The following is an 18334-nucleotide window of genomic DNA, read 5'->3' as shown; positions in this document are numbered from 1 at the left end:
AAACTTTTTTTTTGAGTTATACAACAAGTATAATAACATACCCCCCCTCCCCCCACAATTGGCATCAATGAACTATTGCATACAGGTCGATGACCTCATTACAGCACATATGTGTACAGGGATCAGCAGGGAAGCAGTTGTCATGGGAAAAGAAAGCAACAAATGAAATCAGGAGATGTAGCATATGAACATGAGGAAACTGATGCAACCAGCGAAAAAAGTATGCAAGTCCATCACACCCCTCCCCCCTCCCCATCAGTCCCCGAACCCTCCGGCGTAACCAGTTCCTCACTAGTACCCTCCGAGTCACTCAGGGCCAGTCCGGCACTACACATGAACCTCCAGGCCAACAGGTCTTCCTGCAGCTTCACATCCCTACGCGCGCACTGCATATGGGTTTCCTCCGCTAGAGACCACTCACGGACATCCCTGAGCCATGCGGAGATCTCCGGGGCCCGCCTCGCCATCCAAGTAATGGCAACCCTACGACGCGCCAGGACCAACATAAGTTGTAGTAACTTATATGGGAGATTCCTCTTTTTAGGCTTAGGAACCAGCGCCAAGAGACAGTGTAGCGGTAGCAGTTCTATCTTAAGGCTGGTGGCGGCAGATATGCGTACCACCACGTCCACCCAGAAGCTCTTCACCAAGGCGCAGTCCCAGGCCAGATAGAAGAACCCCGCCCCCTCCGCGCCACATCTGGGGCAGGTGTCCTCCCTATCGCCGGAAGTACGCTGTAATGATACCGGGGTCATATATGTGCGATGCATAAAATTAAAGTGTGTGAGCTTGAACCGTGCATTTCATGATGATACTTTACGTGTGAGTCTCCCTATGCGCTTGAGCTGTCTCTGGTCCAGGGGCATGCCCAGATCCACCTCCCAGGCCCCCCATGAGGGCTGGTCCGGCGGGGCTGAATCCTGACGCATAGCGGAATAAATCAAGGTAATCAATCTACGGCCCCTACCGCAGGAGAGGAGGACGTTCAGGGTATGTTAAGTTGGGGGCATCTCGGGAAACTGGGGCCATGCCGCCTTCGCTACTTCCGGAAGGCCACGGTAGTGTAAGTGTAGTCCCCCCCCAACCCGAAAGCATCCACAGCCTGCTAAAAGGACAAGAAAGAGCCTCCCGCCCGCCAATCCCTAAAGGACATGTGCTCCTCCATGGCGACCAGGGGTGCCAAGATCCAGACCGGCAACTTCCTGTGAAAGGGTGCCCATCGCAATACCCTCTCTACAAACCTCTGCCAGATGCTGGCCGTGTGTCGGACTACATACGGCAGGGACACATCCGCTCCCCTCCCCTTCATCAGTGCGGTCTGTAACGCCCGCTCATCTGCCCTACCGGCCAAGAGCTGCATCTCCCAATTGTCCGTTTCCGCAAACCACTGGGCTGCCGGCAGCAGTTGAGTCGCATAATAATACTGGTCAAACCTCAAAGCTTTCAAGCCACCTTCCTACCAGCTCCGGACTACAGTACGTAGAGCGACCCTACTACGGCGACCCGCCCAAAGCAGAGACGTGAGCAACAAGTCGAGGTTGCGAAATATTCGTGGGGACACAGCAAATTCTAAAGAACATAAAGCGCCCTAGGGAGCATGACCATCTTCGCGACTGCCAGCCGCCCCATAAGGGAGAGCGGTAAGGTGTTCCAGAAGGTCACCGGACGCCGTAAAGACTCAAGCATCCCATCAACGTTTCGAGCCAAGACCTGTGCATCGGTCAAGGCCACCTGTACCCAGAGGTACCGGAATGCCTCCCACTCCCATCTCAACCCCAGATCCGGCAGGTCCATCAGTGGTCCCTCCCCGTATCCCGCCAGAGGAAAGATGAGGGACTTCCCTCGGTTAATCCTCAGCCTGAGTCTCGCGGGCCGTTAAATAGAAGAGGGCGTCGTCCGCGTATAAGGACACCACATTACAGGTGTCCCCAACCTGAATACCCCAACGCGCTATCTCCGACGAATACAAACTGCCAATGGTTCTATCACCAGCGCGAAGAGGAGCGGCGAAAGGGGGCACCCCTGTCGCGTCCCCCGACCCAAGCGCCACTCCTCCGAACGTCCCGCTCCCAGCCGCACTCTGGCACATGGGGCCGTATACAACAAACGGACCCAATGGCAAAAATTGGGGCCCAACCCCACCACACACAGGACCTCCAGTAGGTATCCCCAATCAACGGTGTCGAACGCCTTTGCTAGATCAATTGACACTATAACCAAGTGCTCCTCCCTATCTCGGACCTCGTGGAGAATGTGGTTCAACCGGCGCAGATTCATGGTGGTGTTACGTCTCGGGATAAACCCACACTGGTCTGGGTGTATCAAGTGGGCCATATGCAGCACCAACCAGGCCGCCAAGGTTTGGACAGAATCTTCGCGTCGGTGTTAATCATAGTAATAGGGCGATAAGCTGCCGGATCATACTTATCCCCTCCAGTCTTTGGAATCAAGCAAATTTCTCCCTGGTTCATACTAGGTGGTAGAGCGCCACTCTCAAAGGCCTCACCATACACCTGCAACAGGAGACATTGCGACAATGTCCCCAAATGCCCGATAGAATTCTGGGGGGAAGCCATCACTCCCAGGTGCTTTGGCCCTAGGGAGACCGGCTATAGCGCCTTGACCTCTCCTAACGTTAAAGCCGCGTCCAATTCCTCCTGTGCATCTCCTGAGAGGGTCTGCAGGGTCAAGCCCCGGAGGTATGGTACATACGTGTCCTCGGTGATCGCGGGGTCCGCAGTATACATCGCACTCAGGTGGGACCGGAGGAGCCGGAGAATGCCCACCTCAGAGTGCACCATTCGCCCGGCAGGTCCCTGCAGTGCGACTATTCTGTCTGGAGCGGACTCCCGTCTAAGGATCCAGGCCAACATACGGCCTGACTTGTCGCCTTCCCTATGGAGCCTCTGCCTGTATTGGCCCAGTGTGTATTTATCTAGCCTGTCTAAGATACCATGGACAGCAGCTCGGGCTACCCGTTCCGCCTCCTGTTGTGTGCCATCCAGGTCCGAGAATGTTTGCTTTTGCAAGAGATTGTCTTCCGCCTCCTGCATGTCATGAAGAAGCTGCCTCCGGACCCCAAACGTCAGGGCCATACACTCACCCCGCACCATTGCCTTCAAGGCTTCCCACTTAGTGGAGTAGGGGATAGAAGCCTCCTCCCAGTTCAGGTCTAAATTCGTAAGTGCAGTTTGCACATGGTCCCTCCCCACCGGATCCTGTAAGAGGTCTCCCGGCATCCTCCAGCTCCGAGAGCGTCAGGGCTGACTCTCCCAAGTCAACGTGCATGCCACTGGGGAATGGTCTGACAGGAAGCGAGCCTGATGAGTGATCGTCAATAAGACGGAAGTGTCTATGTTTGCTACCAGAACCCTGTCCAACCGGCTGTGTGTGTTATGCGTGGCTGAAAAACAAGTGTACAGTTTTTGGGTAGGGTGACGTTGACGCCAGACATCAGTAAACCCTGCCAGACATCAGTAAACCCTAAGTTCAGCATCACCTCATGGAGTTGTTTCGTCATTCGCGGCTTCGTGCCCGCGCGTGGTGGGAAGCGATCTAAGTCAGGATCCAGGACACAATTAAAGTCCCCCAACCAAAACAGAGGGGTTTCCAGGTCCGCTACAAGGACCTCCTGCAGGGTCTGAAAGTACTCAGGGTCATCTACATTGGGTGCATTGGAGTTCAAAATAGTAATATCCCGCCCATCGAGTTTCGCCGCAGGAGCAGGTATCTACCAAATACGCCCGTCTCCATGTACCGAATGGCAAACGGGACCCCGGTTGCCACCCATACAAGTACCCCTCTAGCATACGTGGAAAAGGACGAATGAAATAGCTGACCCCGCCACTTTTTCCCCAGTTTACGTGCCCACTCATCATCTAGATGGGTCTCCTGCAGACACGCAATGGAGACCCCGTGCCTACGGAGATAGGAAAGGACTCTATGTCTTTTAACGCATGCTCCAAGCCCCCTCACATTCCAACTTAAGAACTTATATCCCATGGCCTGCCACCTGGCCCACCCGGGGCTCCTGCTTTACCTCCCGCGACCCTCCCACCCCGTGCCCGACCTGCAACATAACTGATGCCGAAAACATAACCCCCCCCCCAAAAACACGTACCCCACCGCCCCCCACCCGCGAGCAATCTTCCTGCAACAACCAAAATGCTAAGATGCCCTTCCCCTGCTGGTGCCAGGACGTACACAGCGACCCCAACAAGAAACCAAAAAGAAGACCTCCCTCCCCCCCATCAGTCCCCAGCACAGCCATCCCCTTCAATAAATCATGTTTACCCCTGACTCATAAATGTTAAAGTCATGCGGCCACCAAAGACCTCCCACTCAGGAAGTGCCCCCCACCCACACAGCCGCCCAGATCCCGTCCTGACTCCTAACACCCTTTACAAAAATGAGCTCAAGGGGCCCAGCCCTTAATCAAGGATACTCCTTCAGGACCGAGTCTCTGCGGCAGGCAATGATTCTCCAAGTGTCTCAGGGATCGTGTCGACAGTGGGCGGGACAGCGTCCAGCGGTGGCGGCAGGGTGTCCGGCACCAACACAACGTCCTGTGGGTGATCCGGCCGTGCCCCCGGCCTCCGTGGGCTCCAAGTGAAGGGCCCAGTCGTCTCCCACCGTGACTCTCCGGCTCTCCGCACTGCCATCGACTCCTGGTGAGCGCCTGCGCCGGGACTGTCATTTCCTCGCAGGCCGCGTCCCCCACGTACTATGAGATCCGGCGGGAGTGCGTCCCCTCTAATCTCAAGCCACTCCCATACTTCTGCAGGCCCATCTAAGAAGTGAGTCTTTCCATGGGAGAGGACCTTGAGTCTTGCAGGATACAGTAACATATATTGCAGGTTCATGTCTCGAAGCTTCTGCTTGACAGCCAAGTATGATTTGCGTGGTTCCTGAACCTGGCGGGTGCAGTTCGGGTACACTGACACCCTTGAATTCTCAAAGGAGAGGTCCACTGTTTCCCTCGCCGCCTTGAGGATGCAGTCCCTATCTCGGTAGTTCAAGATCTTCGCGATGAGGGCTCGCGGCGGAACACCAGGATGCGGCGGGGGGACCAGGGCCCTACGATCGCGTTCGATTACAAAGACATCAGAGAGTCCGGTAGGACAAAGCGTGGTGCAGATCCAGTGTTCCTGAAAGCGCTCCGCATTCCCCAGAACCCACTGTTGCATTATCCCCCTCACCCGGGCCAGTCTGACGTGTAATGCGCTGGGAAGGGAGCCGCAGTGTAGTATATTGAGTGATTGTATTAGGCTGTGAGGCACGGGCCATCCTGTCCTTGCGCATTGTCCAAGGCCCTGTGAACCCCGTCTAAGTGTCCCAGCCAGTCCCGTGCCAGCAAGCGAGCTCTGGTCCACTGTGATCCCCCGGCAGTCTCCAAGTGCGTGTCACCCTAGAATCCCACAGAAGTCCGGGTCCCCCTCACCTCCTCAGCAATCTCCAGCCGGTCGTCACAGCGGAAGGGCAGTCTCACAGGCCAGCACCCCAGGGAAACAGCGCTCGGCGTGAAGCAGTCCTCCGGAGCACATAGTTCGTCCTCCCGCCGGCCGTGGTGACGTGGCGGGCACGTGCAGCCCAGCAAGCAATGGCCTCTCTGGGGACTGCTCTGTTTTCCCCCCAGGTAGCAAAACGCCCCCCGCCCCCCCCCCGGAATTATATAATGTCCTCCAGGGCCAACGATAACCACGCGGGGGCCCGGCATGAAGCGACCAATACCACTCACTGCTCAACTAAAGCGTGTGTGTGGGTGGTCTCCTGGGGAAAATGGGCCCCGAGCCACGTCCAAGCCGCAGAACGGACCCCACCACGGAAGGCTTCAGACCAGTGGTGGGTCCCCCCGCCTCTCCGCTCCTGCGGGTGTGGCTCACTGCTGGGCCCCGGTGGGACAAGGGTTCGGACCTCCGTCACCCCACGTCACTCCACTCAATCGGCCGCCAGGGTAGGCCACTGGAACGTCCCGCTGCACATGCGCAGCAGGCAGGGGCCGCGGGGAGGACCCCGATGACTGGTAGGGCTCCCACAGCACCAGCACACACAGGACAGGCCACACGCTCCAGGCCCGGTATCGCTAGGCCCGCTGCCGCCGTAGCTCCTCCGCGCAGCCGGCCGTCGCTGGTCCCAGGGCTCCGGGCCGTACCCCCACCACTTCAAGTCCTCCAAGGCCAGGGGAGGGGAAGGGCGATGTACGCCGCGGCCCAGGAAACAGCCGCAGCCTCAGGCTGCCTCCGACCGCTGATCGCGGGCTCGTCTGGCGGCCACCGGTAGGGCCCTGTTCACGAGTCTCCGCCCCCAGGCGCCGCAATTGTCGATGCTGATGGAAGCCTCAGGTGTTCCGGCCAAGATTTCCATGGTATTATTGGGCCGTGGGCACCAGGATCTGGGCTATATCAAGATGTATAGGGCTGGCCGGCCGGGAGCCGTGGGAGACTACGTCCTGACGGCCATGTTGCTAGGCCACGCCCCGCGCTGCTGACTTTAGAGGTGGTCTGGAATGGAGTGATGAGGTGAGGAAGATGCTGTGAAGCCACAAGACAACCCTATAGTCTGCTAAAGAGAGGATCTTTTCTGTTAAGAGGAAGGAATCCTGTCACAAAATTGTGTCCAGATTTGATGTGAAAAGGTGGAAAGTTAGGAGTGGACGGTGAGGTGAAAGAGGAGGCTATGCAAAGCAGAAGGCTTACAGTGAAAGGCATGTGAAAGAAATCGAATTAAAGGTGTTCAAAGAGAATGAGTGGAATCTGGGCATCAGAACTAGGAAGGAGTAATCAAACTTTTTGCCTCCCAAAATAGTATCAGGTTTACGGCACATGGTGGTGTTGAAAAGGAAAGAAGTATGGAATAGAAGAGATTTGCATAGTGTAATTCTACGATAATTTCTGCATCTGCAAATTGACATGCAATGGGTGCACAACGGGGTGGACAAATTGGTGGCAGTGCAGTTAGTGGACGTTAAGAAAAATTAATTTTTGAGAGAATGATACAAATGAAAACGAGAGGACTGAAAAATATATTTATGGCTTTGTTAGATAAAATGATTTACTTGAAGGCAAAATCATACTACCAAAGCCTTATAACGTTATTAGTTCATTATATGGTTTGTAGTTTATCCGTTTGATTGTAGAGGTTAGGGGGAATGTGTTTCATTACGTAACATACAGCACATAACTGAAATACAGTGGCGGAGTGTTAAGGATGCTATGCTTCGGAATGCAATGAAGAAGGGCAGTTGCTGCTTTTTGGGGGAACTGGTCATACAGAAGTCTTAAGATCCAATTTCTACAATGAAGCTACTCAACATCATCTGAGTAAAGTTTGCTTGCCATATGACTGCCCCAAACCTCCCATCCAAACACATTGATTACACAGAGTACTCACCAGAGCTTGCATGTCATACATGGTCCCCAGATGATCCCAGATTACTTTAGAGGGGATCTGACGCCCAATGTTCTGGCTAAATTTATCTCGAATGCAGATCATGTGGAAGTGCCGGTTCACACCTAGGGGAAAAGGTTTGATCTTAGGTTAGGAAGGCGAAATACGATTGTGTCACTCAGCAACACAAAACGCTGGCTCAAACATACTTGCAGCAATTGTACAGGACACTATTGGCATCGAGAGATAGAGGTGATTTCAAGCTCCCAACTTTGCAAATTAAGGAAAAGAATTGACAGTTATGTGATAAATTACAAACTGGACAAGCACATAACTGCACCCGTAACGCATACAAACTGTTTGGCAGAACTTGCACGGCCTTAAAATTCAGCATGCACAGTTATGGGCTTAAGCAAAGATATGCTCACTTCATGTGTACGTTGCTTATATCTAGTTAAAATGTGAAAGACAAAAGCATTTTCTGACACAGCATAAGAGGCGCAGCATGGTACAAAGGGCTGGGTAAGGTCCCTGCAAGAGCAACACGAGTCCCAACTTTAATGGATCTAGTAACATTCAATCTTAGAGGTTCCTGCAAGATTGCAGCCATAACTCAGACACAAACATAAATTGTGCATACTATTTACAGATACCTTCTAGCAAAGTGCTGGAACAAAAGCCCTGTATGGCTATGTATGGGTATACTAACCAACCATGCACCTTTCACAATCCGGCCTTGGTTTTCACACAGTAAATGCAAGTCCTGGGCACCTACTATAAGAACGTTGGAGCTGGTTTCTGATTTGTAGTGACTTCTAAAGTGTATCCTTCTTTTGTGAGAATGGCATTCTCTATCAGCCTAAGAAGACTGGACTGTTCTAAACAGATAGAGCTAGCCAAAAGGAAGAACCTAGGTAATAAGAACATCATATATGAGCAAAAACAATCAATCGTAATTTAACAAATAGAAAATATCCTCCAACAAGCATTAAAAATGCAATAACTCTCGCCTTTCATGAAGTTAAAGTCATTTGCTTTGCTATACAATACCATTAGCAAAGCAAATGGTTTTTACTTAATCAAAAACGAGACCTATTGCATTTTCAATGCTTGTTTTTAATAGTATTTTATAAAACAGCGTTGTTGTCCCTTCAAGAGACAAGCATGGGTGGGGTGAGCATAGTGCAAACCAAGTGTGAAAAAAGTGGGGAATAAAACAGCCTTATGGCACACTAATAGGGAACTGTTCCCAGTAGGTGAATGAGAACTCAGGAGGGAGTGAATACCCCGAAACCAAATTAAAGCAACCAGGACCTGGAATCCGTTTTGTTTTTTCACAACTACCCATCAATTTATTTATTTTATTTTTAAAGGTTTTCCATAGCGCTGGCTAGACCCAGATGTATCAGAGCGCTTTACAGGAATGTGAGGAGATACAGTATACCAGAGCACCTAATAATAAACAGTGTACAAAAAGGCATATAGCCAAGCAAGCATACAAAAAAATAATAAGGATGTTATTTACAAGAGAAATCAAGTTATTTAACTTAGAATCAGTGGGAGGTTGTGCGTGTGGTAAGAGGTCGTATGTGAATACAGAGAACAGGGAGGGTGGTTGGGTGGGGAAAGAGTAGGAAGTGGGTGGGGGGCTTGGAAGGAGAGTGTTGGGTGGATAGACTTGGAGGGGAAATATAGGAGACCCTGACAGGGTGCGGAGCATGAGAACAGAATCAGGAGGTAGGAAAATGATGGATCCCTGTATTTGTGGAGGAGGTATATTTTGAGTTCTTTATTGAAATTGGAGTAGGAGGGGTTGCAGCGTTTGTCTTTAGGCAGAGAATTCCAGATGGTGGGAACGTTTCCGGAAGACGAGGAGATCGTCCACGTACAGCGAGATAAAGTGGCGATTTCCTCCGTGAGCCAGGCCCCCGTAGTAGTCGCCCTTTCTAGCCATCGCCGCAAGAGGTTCCACTGCCAGGGCAAACAGCAGCGGGGACAGCGCGCATCCCTGCCTGGTACCGCGGAGCACTTCAAATTGGTTTGATATCAGGGTGCCTATCCTCACTCTTGCCGCTGTGTACAATACCCTCGTCCACTTTATGTAGCCCTCTCCGAGACCAAAGCGCTGCAGCACCTTATACAAGTATTCCCACTCCAAGCTGTCAAAAGCCTTTTCTATATCAACTGCCAGCACTAGGGGTGCTGCCTCCAGCGGCGGGCTACTCATTAATCGGGTCAGTCTTCGGATATTGCGAGTGGTGTTACGCGTGGGTATAAACCCGGATTGGTCCTTGTGGACCAGTGCCTGTATGTGTTGCAGTAGTCTGGACGCTAGCACTGTGCTCAGAATCTTATAGTCGGTTGTCAGCATTGACAGCGGACGGTAGGACGCAGTATTGGTGCTCTCCCTCCGCGGTTTCAACAGGGGGATCATTAGGGCTTCACGCATGGAGCATGGTAGTCGTCCCTTGTCTTTAGCCTCATTATAAATTGTTTGGAGCCGCGGGGCCAACTGTTCTATGTATCGCCCATAAAACTATCGGCAGACCGTCTAATCCCGGGGTCACTGCTCCCCTGATTTCAGCCAGTTCTATTTGGCTACCCAAGGCATCCGCTTGGGCCTGCTCCAATCGTGGTAGCTGCAGGTCATCCAGGAAGGCATCTATTTCCTCCTCTTTGTCGCCTAGCTCGCTCTTGCATAGCTTTTCATAGTAGGATCCAAAGCGATCAAGGATCTCCGGCTGCGTGGTACTCATGTGGCCTCCCCCCTCTGATATGGCTAGGATCGGGTGGTTGAGTCTGGTGGGGTTGACAAGCCAAGCCAACACGGTCCCCGCCTTCAAGTCAAGTCAAGTCATAAAATTTGTACAGCGCACTACATACCCAGAGGGTTTCAAGGCGCTTAGGAAGGGGAGGAGGATTATTTGTCAAAAATCCACGTTTTAAGCTGCTTTCTGAACGCTAGGTGATTCTGGGTGAGGCGAAGGTAAGCGGGGAGTGAGTTCCATGTTTTGGCAGCCAGGTATGAGAAGGATCTGCCTCCCATGGGGGTCTTGTTGATGCGAGGTACAGTGGCGAGGGCTTGGCTGGAAGAGCGAAGTTGGCGGGGGGGGGGGGTGTAGAAGGACAGTCGAGAGTTGAGGCAATCTGGTCCGATGTCGTAGAGTGATTTGTGTGCGTGGGTAAGCAGACGGAAAGTAATCCTCTTATTGACGGGTAGCCAGTGGAGGTCTTTAAGGTGATCAGAGATGTGTTCGTTGCGTGGGATGTCTAATATGAGCCTGGCTGAGGCGTTTTGGATTCGTTGTAGTTTCTTCTGGAGTTTAGCGGTGGTACCTGCGTAGAGGGTGTTTCCGTAGTCCAGTCGGCTCGTGACTAGAGCGTGGGTGACTGTTTTCCTTGTTTCGGAGGGGATCCAGCGGAATGTTTTTCTGAGCATGCGAAGAATGTTAATGCAAGAGGAGGATACGGCGTTGACTTGTCTGTTCATTGAGAGTGAAGAATCCAGGATGACGCCAAGGTTCCGTGCGTGGTCTGTCGGGATGGGTGCATTTCCGAGGGCTTCCGGCCACCAGGAGTCGTCCCATGCAGAGGGGGATTTACCTAAGATGAGGACTTCTGTTTTGTCTGAGTTCAGTTTCAGACGGCTTTGTTTCATCCATTCGGCGACTTCTTTCATTCCTTCGTGTAGGTTAGTTTTGGCGGTGCTGGGGTCCTTGGTGAGAGATAGGATCAGTTGAGTGTCATCCGCGTAAGAGATGATGTTGAGGTTGTGTTGGCGGGCGATGGCTGCGAGGGGGCTCATGTATACGTTGAAGAGGGTGGGACTGAGTGAGGATCCTTGTGGTACGCCGCAGATGATTTCAGAGGCCTCGGACTTGAATGGTGGGAGGCGGACTCTCTGGGTTCTTCCGGTGAGGAACGAGGTGATCCATTCCAGTGCCTTTCCTTGGATTCCGATGTTTCTGAGGCGTTGTAAAAGGGTGCTGTGGCAGACTGTCGAAGGCTGCAGAGAGGTCGAGGAGGATGAGGGCGACTGTGTCTCCATTGTCCAGTAGAGTTCGAATGTCGTCTGTCGCTGCGATGAGGGCGGTCTCAGTGCTGTGTTTGGCTCGGAAGCCAGATTGTGAGGGGTCGAGTGATTTGTTGGCTTCGAGGAAGGCGGCGAGCTGGTTGTTGACAGCTTTCTCGATGACTTTGGCCGGGAATGGAAGAAGCGAGATGGGGCGGTAGTTTTTGAGTTCGGTGGGGTCTGCGGTTGGTTTTTTCAGAAGGGCGGTGAGTTCAGCGTGTTTCCAGTCTTCTGGGAAGGTAGCGGAGTTGAAAGAACAGTTGATGACGTCTCGGAGGTGCGGAGCTATGATGGAGTCTGCTTTGTTGAAGATTTGGTGAGGGCATGGGTCTGTGGGGGATCCAGAGTGGATGGAATTCATCAGGCGCATGGTGTCCTCAGTGGAGATTGGGTTCCAGGCGTTAAGGGTGTTAACGAGGGGAAGATGGTCAGCTGATGGTAGGGTGGGTTGGCTTCCGGGTTGGTTGTCAAAGCTGTTGTGGATGTCAGCAATCTTGTTGTGGAAAAAAGAGGCTAGGGAATCCCAGAGTGTTTGAGAGGGGGTGATGTCGTTGGAGTTCGCAGAGGGGTTGGAAAATTCCTTGACGATGTTGAAAAGTTCCTTGCTGTTGTGGGCGTTGTTGTCAAGTCGATCCTTGAGTGCTGTTTTCTTGGCTTTTCGGATCAGTTGGTGGTGAGTACGGATGGCGCCTTTGAAGGCGTCCTTGGTGCTGGTGGATGGGTCTTTTTTCCAGGCCTTTTCAAGGGAGCGGCACCTTTTCTTGGACTTCTTGAGGTCAACGTTGAACCATGAAGCCTTCTTGATGCCAGGTTTGTGTTGACGTTTTTTCAGTGGTGCTAAGGTGTCGGCGGTGTTGGATAGCCAAAGGGTGAGGTTGGAGGCGGCTTCGTTGGCGTTAGAAGAGAGGGCTGGGGAGGTTTGAAGGAGCGATGTGGAGATCTGGTCCGTGGTGATTTTGTTCCAGTTTCTTTGTAGAGTTGGTTGGAGGTGGATGATGGGTTTCGGCTTGTTGTAGGTGAAGTGAACGCAGCTGTGGTCAGTCCAGAGGAGATCCGTAGTGTGGCTGAAGGAGACATGGTTGCTGGAGGTGAAGATGGGGTCGAGTGTGTGACCTGCGATGTGGGTGGGGGAAGTGACCAGTTGTTTAAGTCCGAGGTTGGCGAGGTTGGCGAGGTTGTCCACGAGGGTGGCGGTGTTGCGGTCGTTGATCTTTTCAAGGTGAAAGTTGAGGTCTCCCAGAAGGATGTAGTCTTTGGAGGGGAGCGCGTGTGGGGTGATGAAGTCTGTGATGTCTTCGCTGAATTTTGCGCGGGGTCCTGGTGGTCTGTAGAGGAGGGTGCCTCGGAGTGTGGTTTTGGGGTCGGTGTGGATCTGGAAGTGAAGGTGTTCGGAGTTAGCGAGGTTGGCGTCAGAGCTGGTTGAGATGCGGATGGATTTCTTATGGACGATAGCGATTCCTCCTCCTGTATGGTCGGTGCGGTCCTTGCGTGTGATCTTATAGTCCTCAGGGATGGCGATGGCGATGTCAGGGGCTGAGGAAGCGTTCATCCATGTTTCCGTTAGGAAGGCGACGTCAGGAGAGATGGTGTCTAGTAGGTTCCAGAGATCAATGGCGTGTCTGTGGACTGAGCGGGTGTTGAGAAGGATGCATCGTAGGTGGTTGGGGTCGGGAATCTGTGGTGTAGTTGTAGCGGAGATGTTGTCGGTGCCGCTGAATTTGCAGGAGTAGCAGGAGAAAGGTCCATGGGTGTGTCCAGGAGCGGCTTGGACGCAGTTGGGGGCGCGACCGGGGTTAAGGGCTAGGAGGGTGGCGGCATCGTAGGTGACGCGGGGGGGCTGGGCAGCGCGAGGGGCAGGGGGTCTGGCGCTGGGCGCGGTCCAGGCGCGGACGGGCGTAGACGGGCTTACCTTTGGCGCACCTTCGGCGCGGATTGGGCGCGGTCGCTGCGCGTGAACGCTGCGCGCGGGAACTACTGTCATATATGGATAGTGGGGGGGGGGGAGGGGCGAGGGCGGCTCAGCTGGGAGGCGGGGCGCGTTTACCAAGATGAGTAAACAAACACACAAAATGGCAGCGGAGCGCTGGGGGTTAACGCGCTCCAAAGTTAGGCAGGGACAAAGTAGCGCTATCTCTATTATTATACTAGGCAAAAGCGGCTAATTAAATCAGCAGGGAGAAAGGGGGCAGGCGAGGCACAATGCAGGTTAAATGCACAGAGTAAAAGCTTCCTGTACCGTCATGGACTAGCATATTTGTTAAGGAATCCTAACGAATAATTCCCTAGCTAGCGTAATAAAGTAGATACAATTATAACGTAGTTTCTTTTGTCTTGTGCACGCGCCAATGCGAGTCTCCTGACATGCAGCCTGCAGAGCTTGAATGATAATGGCTTGTAAGCCTCGGGACTGGTAGTGTTTAGGGGGTGCTGGGAGACTGCCTAATGATCTGCTTGTTGGTTTCACTTATTATGGTGTACAGAATAGATATATATTTTTTACCCTCCCCTGCAGACATGAAATAAGCCTTTATGTTTCGGTTTCCAACTAACCATTGGCAGGGATCCTAAGAAATAACTAAATAATCTACATTCTATGGATTCCTAAGAGAGTGGGAGGGGAGAGGGGAAGAATGAAGGGGGCGGGTAAGGAGCCAGTGAAAGAAGATGGATTGAAGTGATACGAAACAGTGCAAAAAAATTTTTTAAAGACAAGACGGGAAAGAAAAAATAAACAGTAGAGAGGAATATTAAAGTACGCTATAGCGTTTTTTAAAACACCATGAATGCTGCACAACCTTGAGCGTTAAGGTGCATGCAGATGGGACAGTGCAGTCCCGTGATGTGGAAACGCACACTGACCGCACATTGATGTAGGTACTACCCTGATACAGTGGGGGAGTTGGCTCTTCAGCTACGTTAGGTGGTAGAGCTCACATGGGGGAGGGGGGGAAAGGGCTGCATTTCGTCAACTTCCTGCTACTGTTTGCAGGCGCGTCTCAGGAGTGTTTCCTCGTACTAAAATGGAGTGTACTGGGGCAAACAGCATTTTGTGTCAATTTTTTAAATATCTTGCTCGGGGCTTTGGGCATGCACTGGTCGGGTGTCGACACGGGGCTGGTCCTCTGTAGAGGAGAGATGCTCTGCAGAATTGTGTAGTGGTGGAGGGGGAAAGAGTTGGGATTGGAAGGGCTGGGGGAGCAGTAGCCTCTCATCTCCCATGTCTGCTGCCCAGGCAATAAAAAAAAATTGAGGAAGCGCACATATTAAAATCAAGCTCACCAAGTGCATTCGCTGCCTATGCGCACTTTATTACTGATTACCCAGCCACAATTTAATGCAAAAAGTGCATAAATTAAACCTGCATAGAGCTGCTTTCAGCTGGAGCCCTGTAAGGTGACACTAATTTTGACGAGGGGGGTGGGGGACGGATGAGTGCAATGGTAGATGGGGCAAGCTTCCAGAAGACTTGAATGTTCTGAAGAGTTCTTATCACGCACCCAGGAAAGGGGAAGACGGACGAGGGAGGGTGCGGGAGCAAAGGCAACATGGAAAACTGCTCGTGTGCACTTTACACTTAATTGGGCCATTTAACAAGGAGAGGTGGGACGGGCACACAGACACTGCAGCTGCCGACCTGTACGCCGCTGCTCGCTCCCGCGGCAAAACGTTGTGGGAGTGAACCTTTCAGAAGAGGTGGGACATGCACCCACCTTTAGCCATTTGCAGGCTTTGAATCTAAAAAGTCACATGCAAAAGCCAATCAATGCATGGGAGGAGTCAGACCCACACAGAGTAGATACAAGAAGCCTCACAGAGCAGGGAATGCGCTAGGCTCAACCTAAAAAATTATATTGGTTGGGAAAGGACCAGCGTCACAGTTAGAAAATTCTACAATTGCTACCTATGCTGGCAATTTAATGAAACACTGTTCTGTGTGCGTGACCAAATCAGCCTGAAGTTTTCTTCTGAATGACCCAGAAGGCATTCAGTCGAATAGTTTGTTTGCTTTTTTCAGAAAATATTAGAACTCTAAAGTAGACATCTAACCACAATATGCAGAACATGAGAGTTACTTACACCAAACTTTCTTCAAATTATTTCAGCTGCAGTTTTCTTGTTAACTGCTCATCTTTCAAAGTTATTAATCAAAGTCACAGGAAACTAACCCTCAACCAAAATGTGTTTCAAATTTTCTCTGTGCGCGCACGCCAGAGGTGAGGAATCCACACGGCAGATGTATCTATCAGAAAGAAGCCTTTTCTGATAATTAAGACCACAAGTTGAAGCAGAGTTTATGTTTTTCATTTAGGAACAATTACTCTTCAATTGTTGTCTTTCACAATTGAAGTACCTTCTGCTCACACTACTTAATTATCACAGCAGACTCATCTGGCCATCTCACATGGCCCCGTTCCCTCGCTAGTACCAGTGAAATAAACATTTTCCACTCCACAAAGTCACAGCAAGGGCAAATTTTCATTTGTCGTCCGGGCTCTTCCTATGCAATCTGCAAATCCCCGAAGAAATCTAAATGCCACACTTATACTGAGCATTGGTTCAGCTTTGTGATAAGCCATACACACAGAGCACAAGTACTTAACCAGGAAGAAGAGAAAACAAAACCAACACTCCCATGCGACGACAAGAGTTTGAATTAAAATCATATTGGCATGAAACAATGCTGAACGGTATTTTAAAGCTTGTGAGTCGATAGACAAGGGGCTTTTATGCGAAGTAAAACAGAAACTAAGTTTAGTCAACACAGGGGGGGGGGGCGCTATAGGGCGCACTGCGGGATGGCTGGCTAGTTAGACAGCTCCGCCGGACGGTTCCGTTTATCTGCAATAATAACGTGAACAAGGTTACGGAACCTGCTGCCAAGAGGTAACATCGGACGGCGGAAGATGAGCGGCACATTTTGATATCCTTTTCATCGCTCTGTGAGCGGGTGGGGCGAAGAAATCAGATTAACAAGTTTTGCCGTGGTCCGCGACCTGTGCGGGCAAGATGGCGACTGCCTGTGAGCGGTTGGGGCAGTGAACTTCGGAGACGCGTGGAGCACACACCACAGAGCCCCGCAGCAGCCCAGTCACGGACCCGTGAGTACCTCTTACAAAACAACGCGCTACTGGTGTCCATAGACGGAATAACTAGCACAACTGCAGCGTAATCGCGGCTTGGGCTCATAGCGGCGGCTTGTCACCAGACCCCTTCCGCTTTATGGGGAACTATCATGCTTCAGACTGTCCGCAAAATCGCTGTGCTAACTACACTACACCGCTGCGAGGGAAGTCACTGCCATAACTGCCGCTCTTCAGCGACTCAGCGATAAAGTGATCATTGCCGGGCAGCATTGCGATATGTGGCTGAAGGCGCGAAACATGTTACCTAAAATGGCGGCGCCCGCTCAGAGGTAATACACCGCTGCGCCCGATCGCTTACTGAGATGGCGGTTTGTGACTGCTGCAACCACACACACACAGGACGGTATGACAACCCATGTGCCCCTTTGACAAAATATTGGGAGCGATCTGCACAACGTTTCGCAATATCGATCATGCTGATCACACTTGTGTAGCACCTGTGATATACACGTCGATGTGCCCACGTCACCGCTTTGACTGTCACAACACGCAATATACCTCTCGGTTGCTAGCCTGAAAACGGAACTGCTCCTAGATCTGTCCCCACTGTGGATAAGCGGTAGCTATCTGCTTAGTACACCAGATATATGTAAAACGGGGACAGCTCAATCCAAGATCTCACTCCGTTTACATTTATCGACATTAACCACGAACAAGTCAAGTGCTGCGCCTTCCAAACTGCTGCAGAGTGTTGACAAGAGTCCACTCAATACTGCAAGAGGACACTGTCATACCGCTCAACGTTGTGTTGTATCGCTCTTTCCATGTCTGCGATGGTTCTTTAACGTGATACACACCACAGTCCACCAGTGCGGCGACCTCCAATTTCCATGAAAGTGCCTGTCATTTTTACGTGACGCTAGCAGCTGTGTACGTGACCTCCGTACCCTCTACATCTACACTGTCCGAACGTACCCATTGGCGCCAAAACGCGATACTACTGATCTCACCTCTACACGCTGACAAGACACCGGTGCAAAGCGCACCTGCTCTACAAGCCTGTGGTAGCTGCATATACCATCATCACAGCATAAAAAGGAGCAGATACCCTGCAGGATGGGGAAACCTGACAAGCAACAACCAAAGCTCAACTTTGAACAACGTCGGACTGTGAGAGGGTCCCATCCCCACTCAGACACAGAGACTGACTCAGAACGCACACTGCCAAAAAGCATGGAGGTGATGTTGAAAGCAATACAAGACAGCCTGCAGGATACGCATGGTAAAATGGACCATCTAACGACACGATTGGACAACATGGCGGCCAAGGTAGATCGACATGGAGAACGACTGGACAAAGCAGAGACAAGATTGTCTGCAGTAGAAGATGAATCACGTGAAAGCACCTCTAAATGTACAGGATTTGAGAAGATCCTAGAAGTTATTAAATCCAAGTCTGAGGATTTGGAAGCGAGGTCACGTCGCAATAACATACGCGTAGCAGGTGTACCAGAATCAACAAACATTGGTAATATGGAAGCATATGTGGAGGAAATGTGCCTCTCCCTGTTTGGCAAAGACAAACTGTCCCAAGTTTTCATTGTAGAAAGGGCACACAGGACACTAGCACCGCGACCACCTCAAGGTACACCACCGAGACCCATAGTGGCCAGCATACTAAACTACCGAGATAGAGATGCGATCCTACGTATGGCACGGGAGCAAAAAGATCTTCAATATCAATCCAACAAACTTGCATTCTACCCTGACTATACGCAAGCAGTCCAACAGG

The 18334-nt window shown here is 51.6% G+C and overlaps 1 protein-coding gene across 1 annotated transcript in view; it reads right to left on the bottom strand.

Moving 5' to 3' along the window:
• Window positions 1-18334, bottom strand: part of MRGBP (MRG domain binding protein) — a 123916-nt gene that overhangs the window by 82426 nt on the left and 23156 nt on the right. The window contains exon 2 of the mRNA XM_086932829.1: window positions 7390-7511. Within this exon, the coding sequence (XP_086788955.1) occupies window positions 7390-7511 (122 nt within the window). The remainder of the gene's footprint in view (window positions 1-7389; window positions 7512-18334) is intronic.

Source organism: Lissotriton vulgaris, chromosome 7, assembly GCF_964263255.1.
Source record: "Lissotriton vulgaris chromosome 7, aLisVul1.2, whole genome shotgun sequence".
Taxonomy (NCBI): Eukaryota; Metazoa; Chordata; class Amphibia; order Caudata; family Salamandridae; genus Lissotriton; species Lissotriton vulgaris.
The sequence above is the reverse complement of the archived record's forward strand: the minus strand, read 5'-3'. Positions and strand labels throughout refer to the sequence as shown.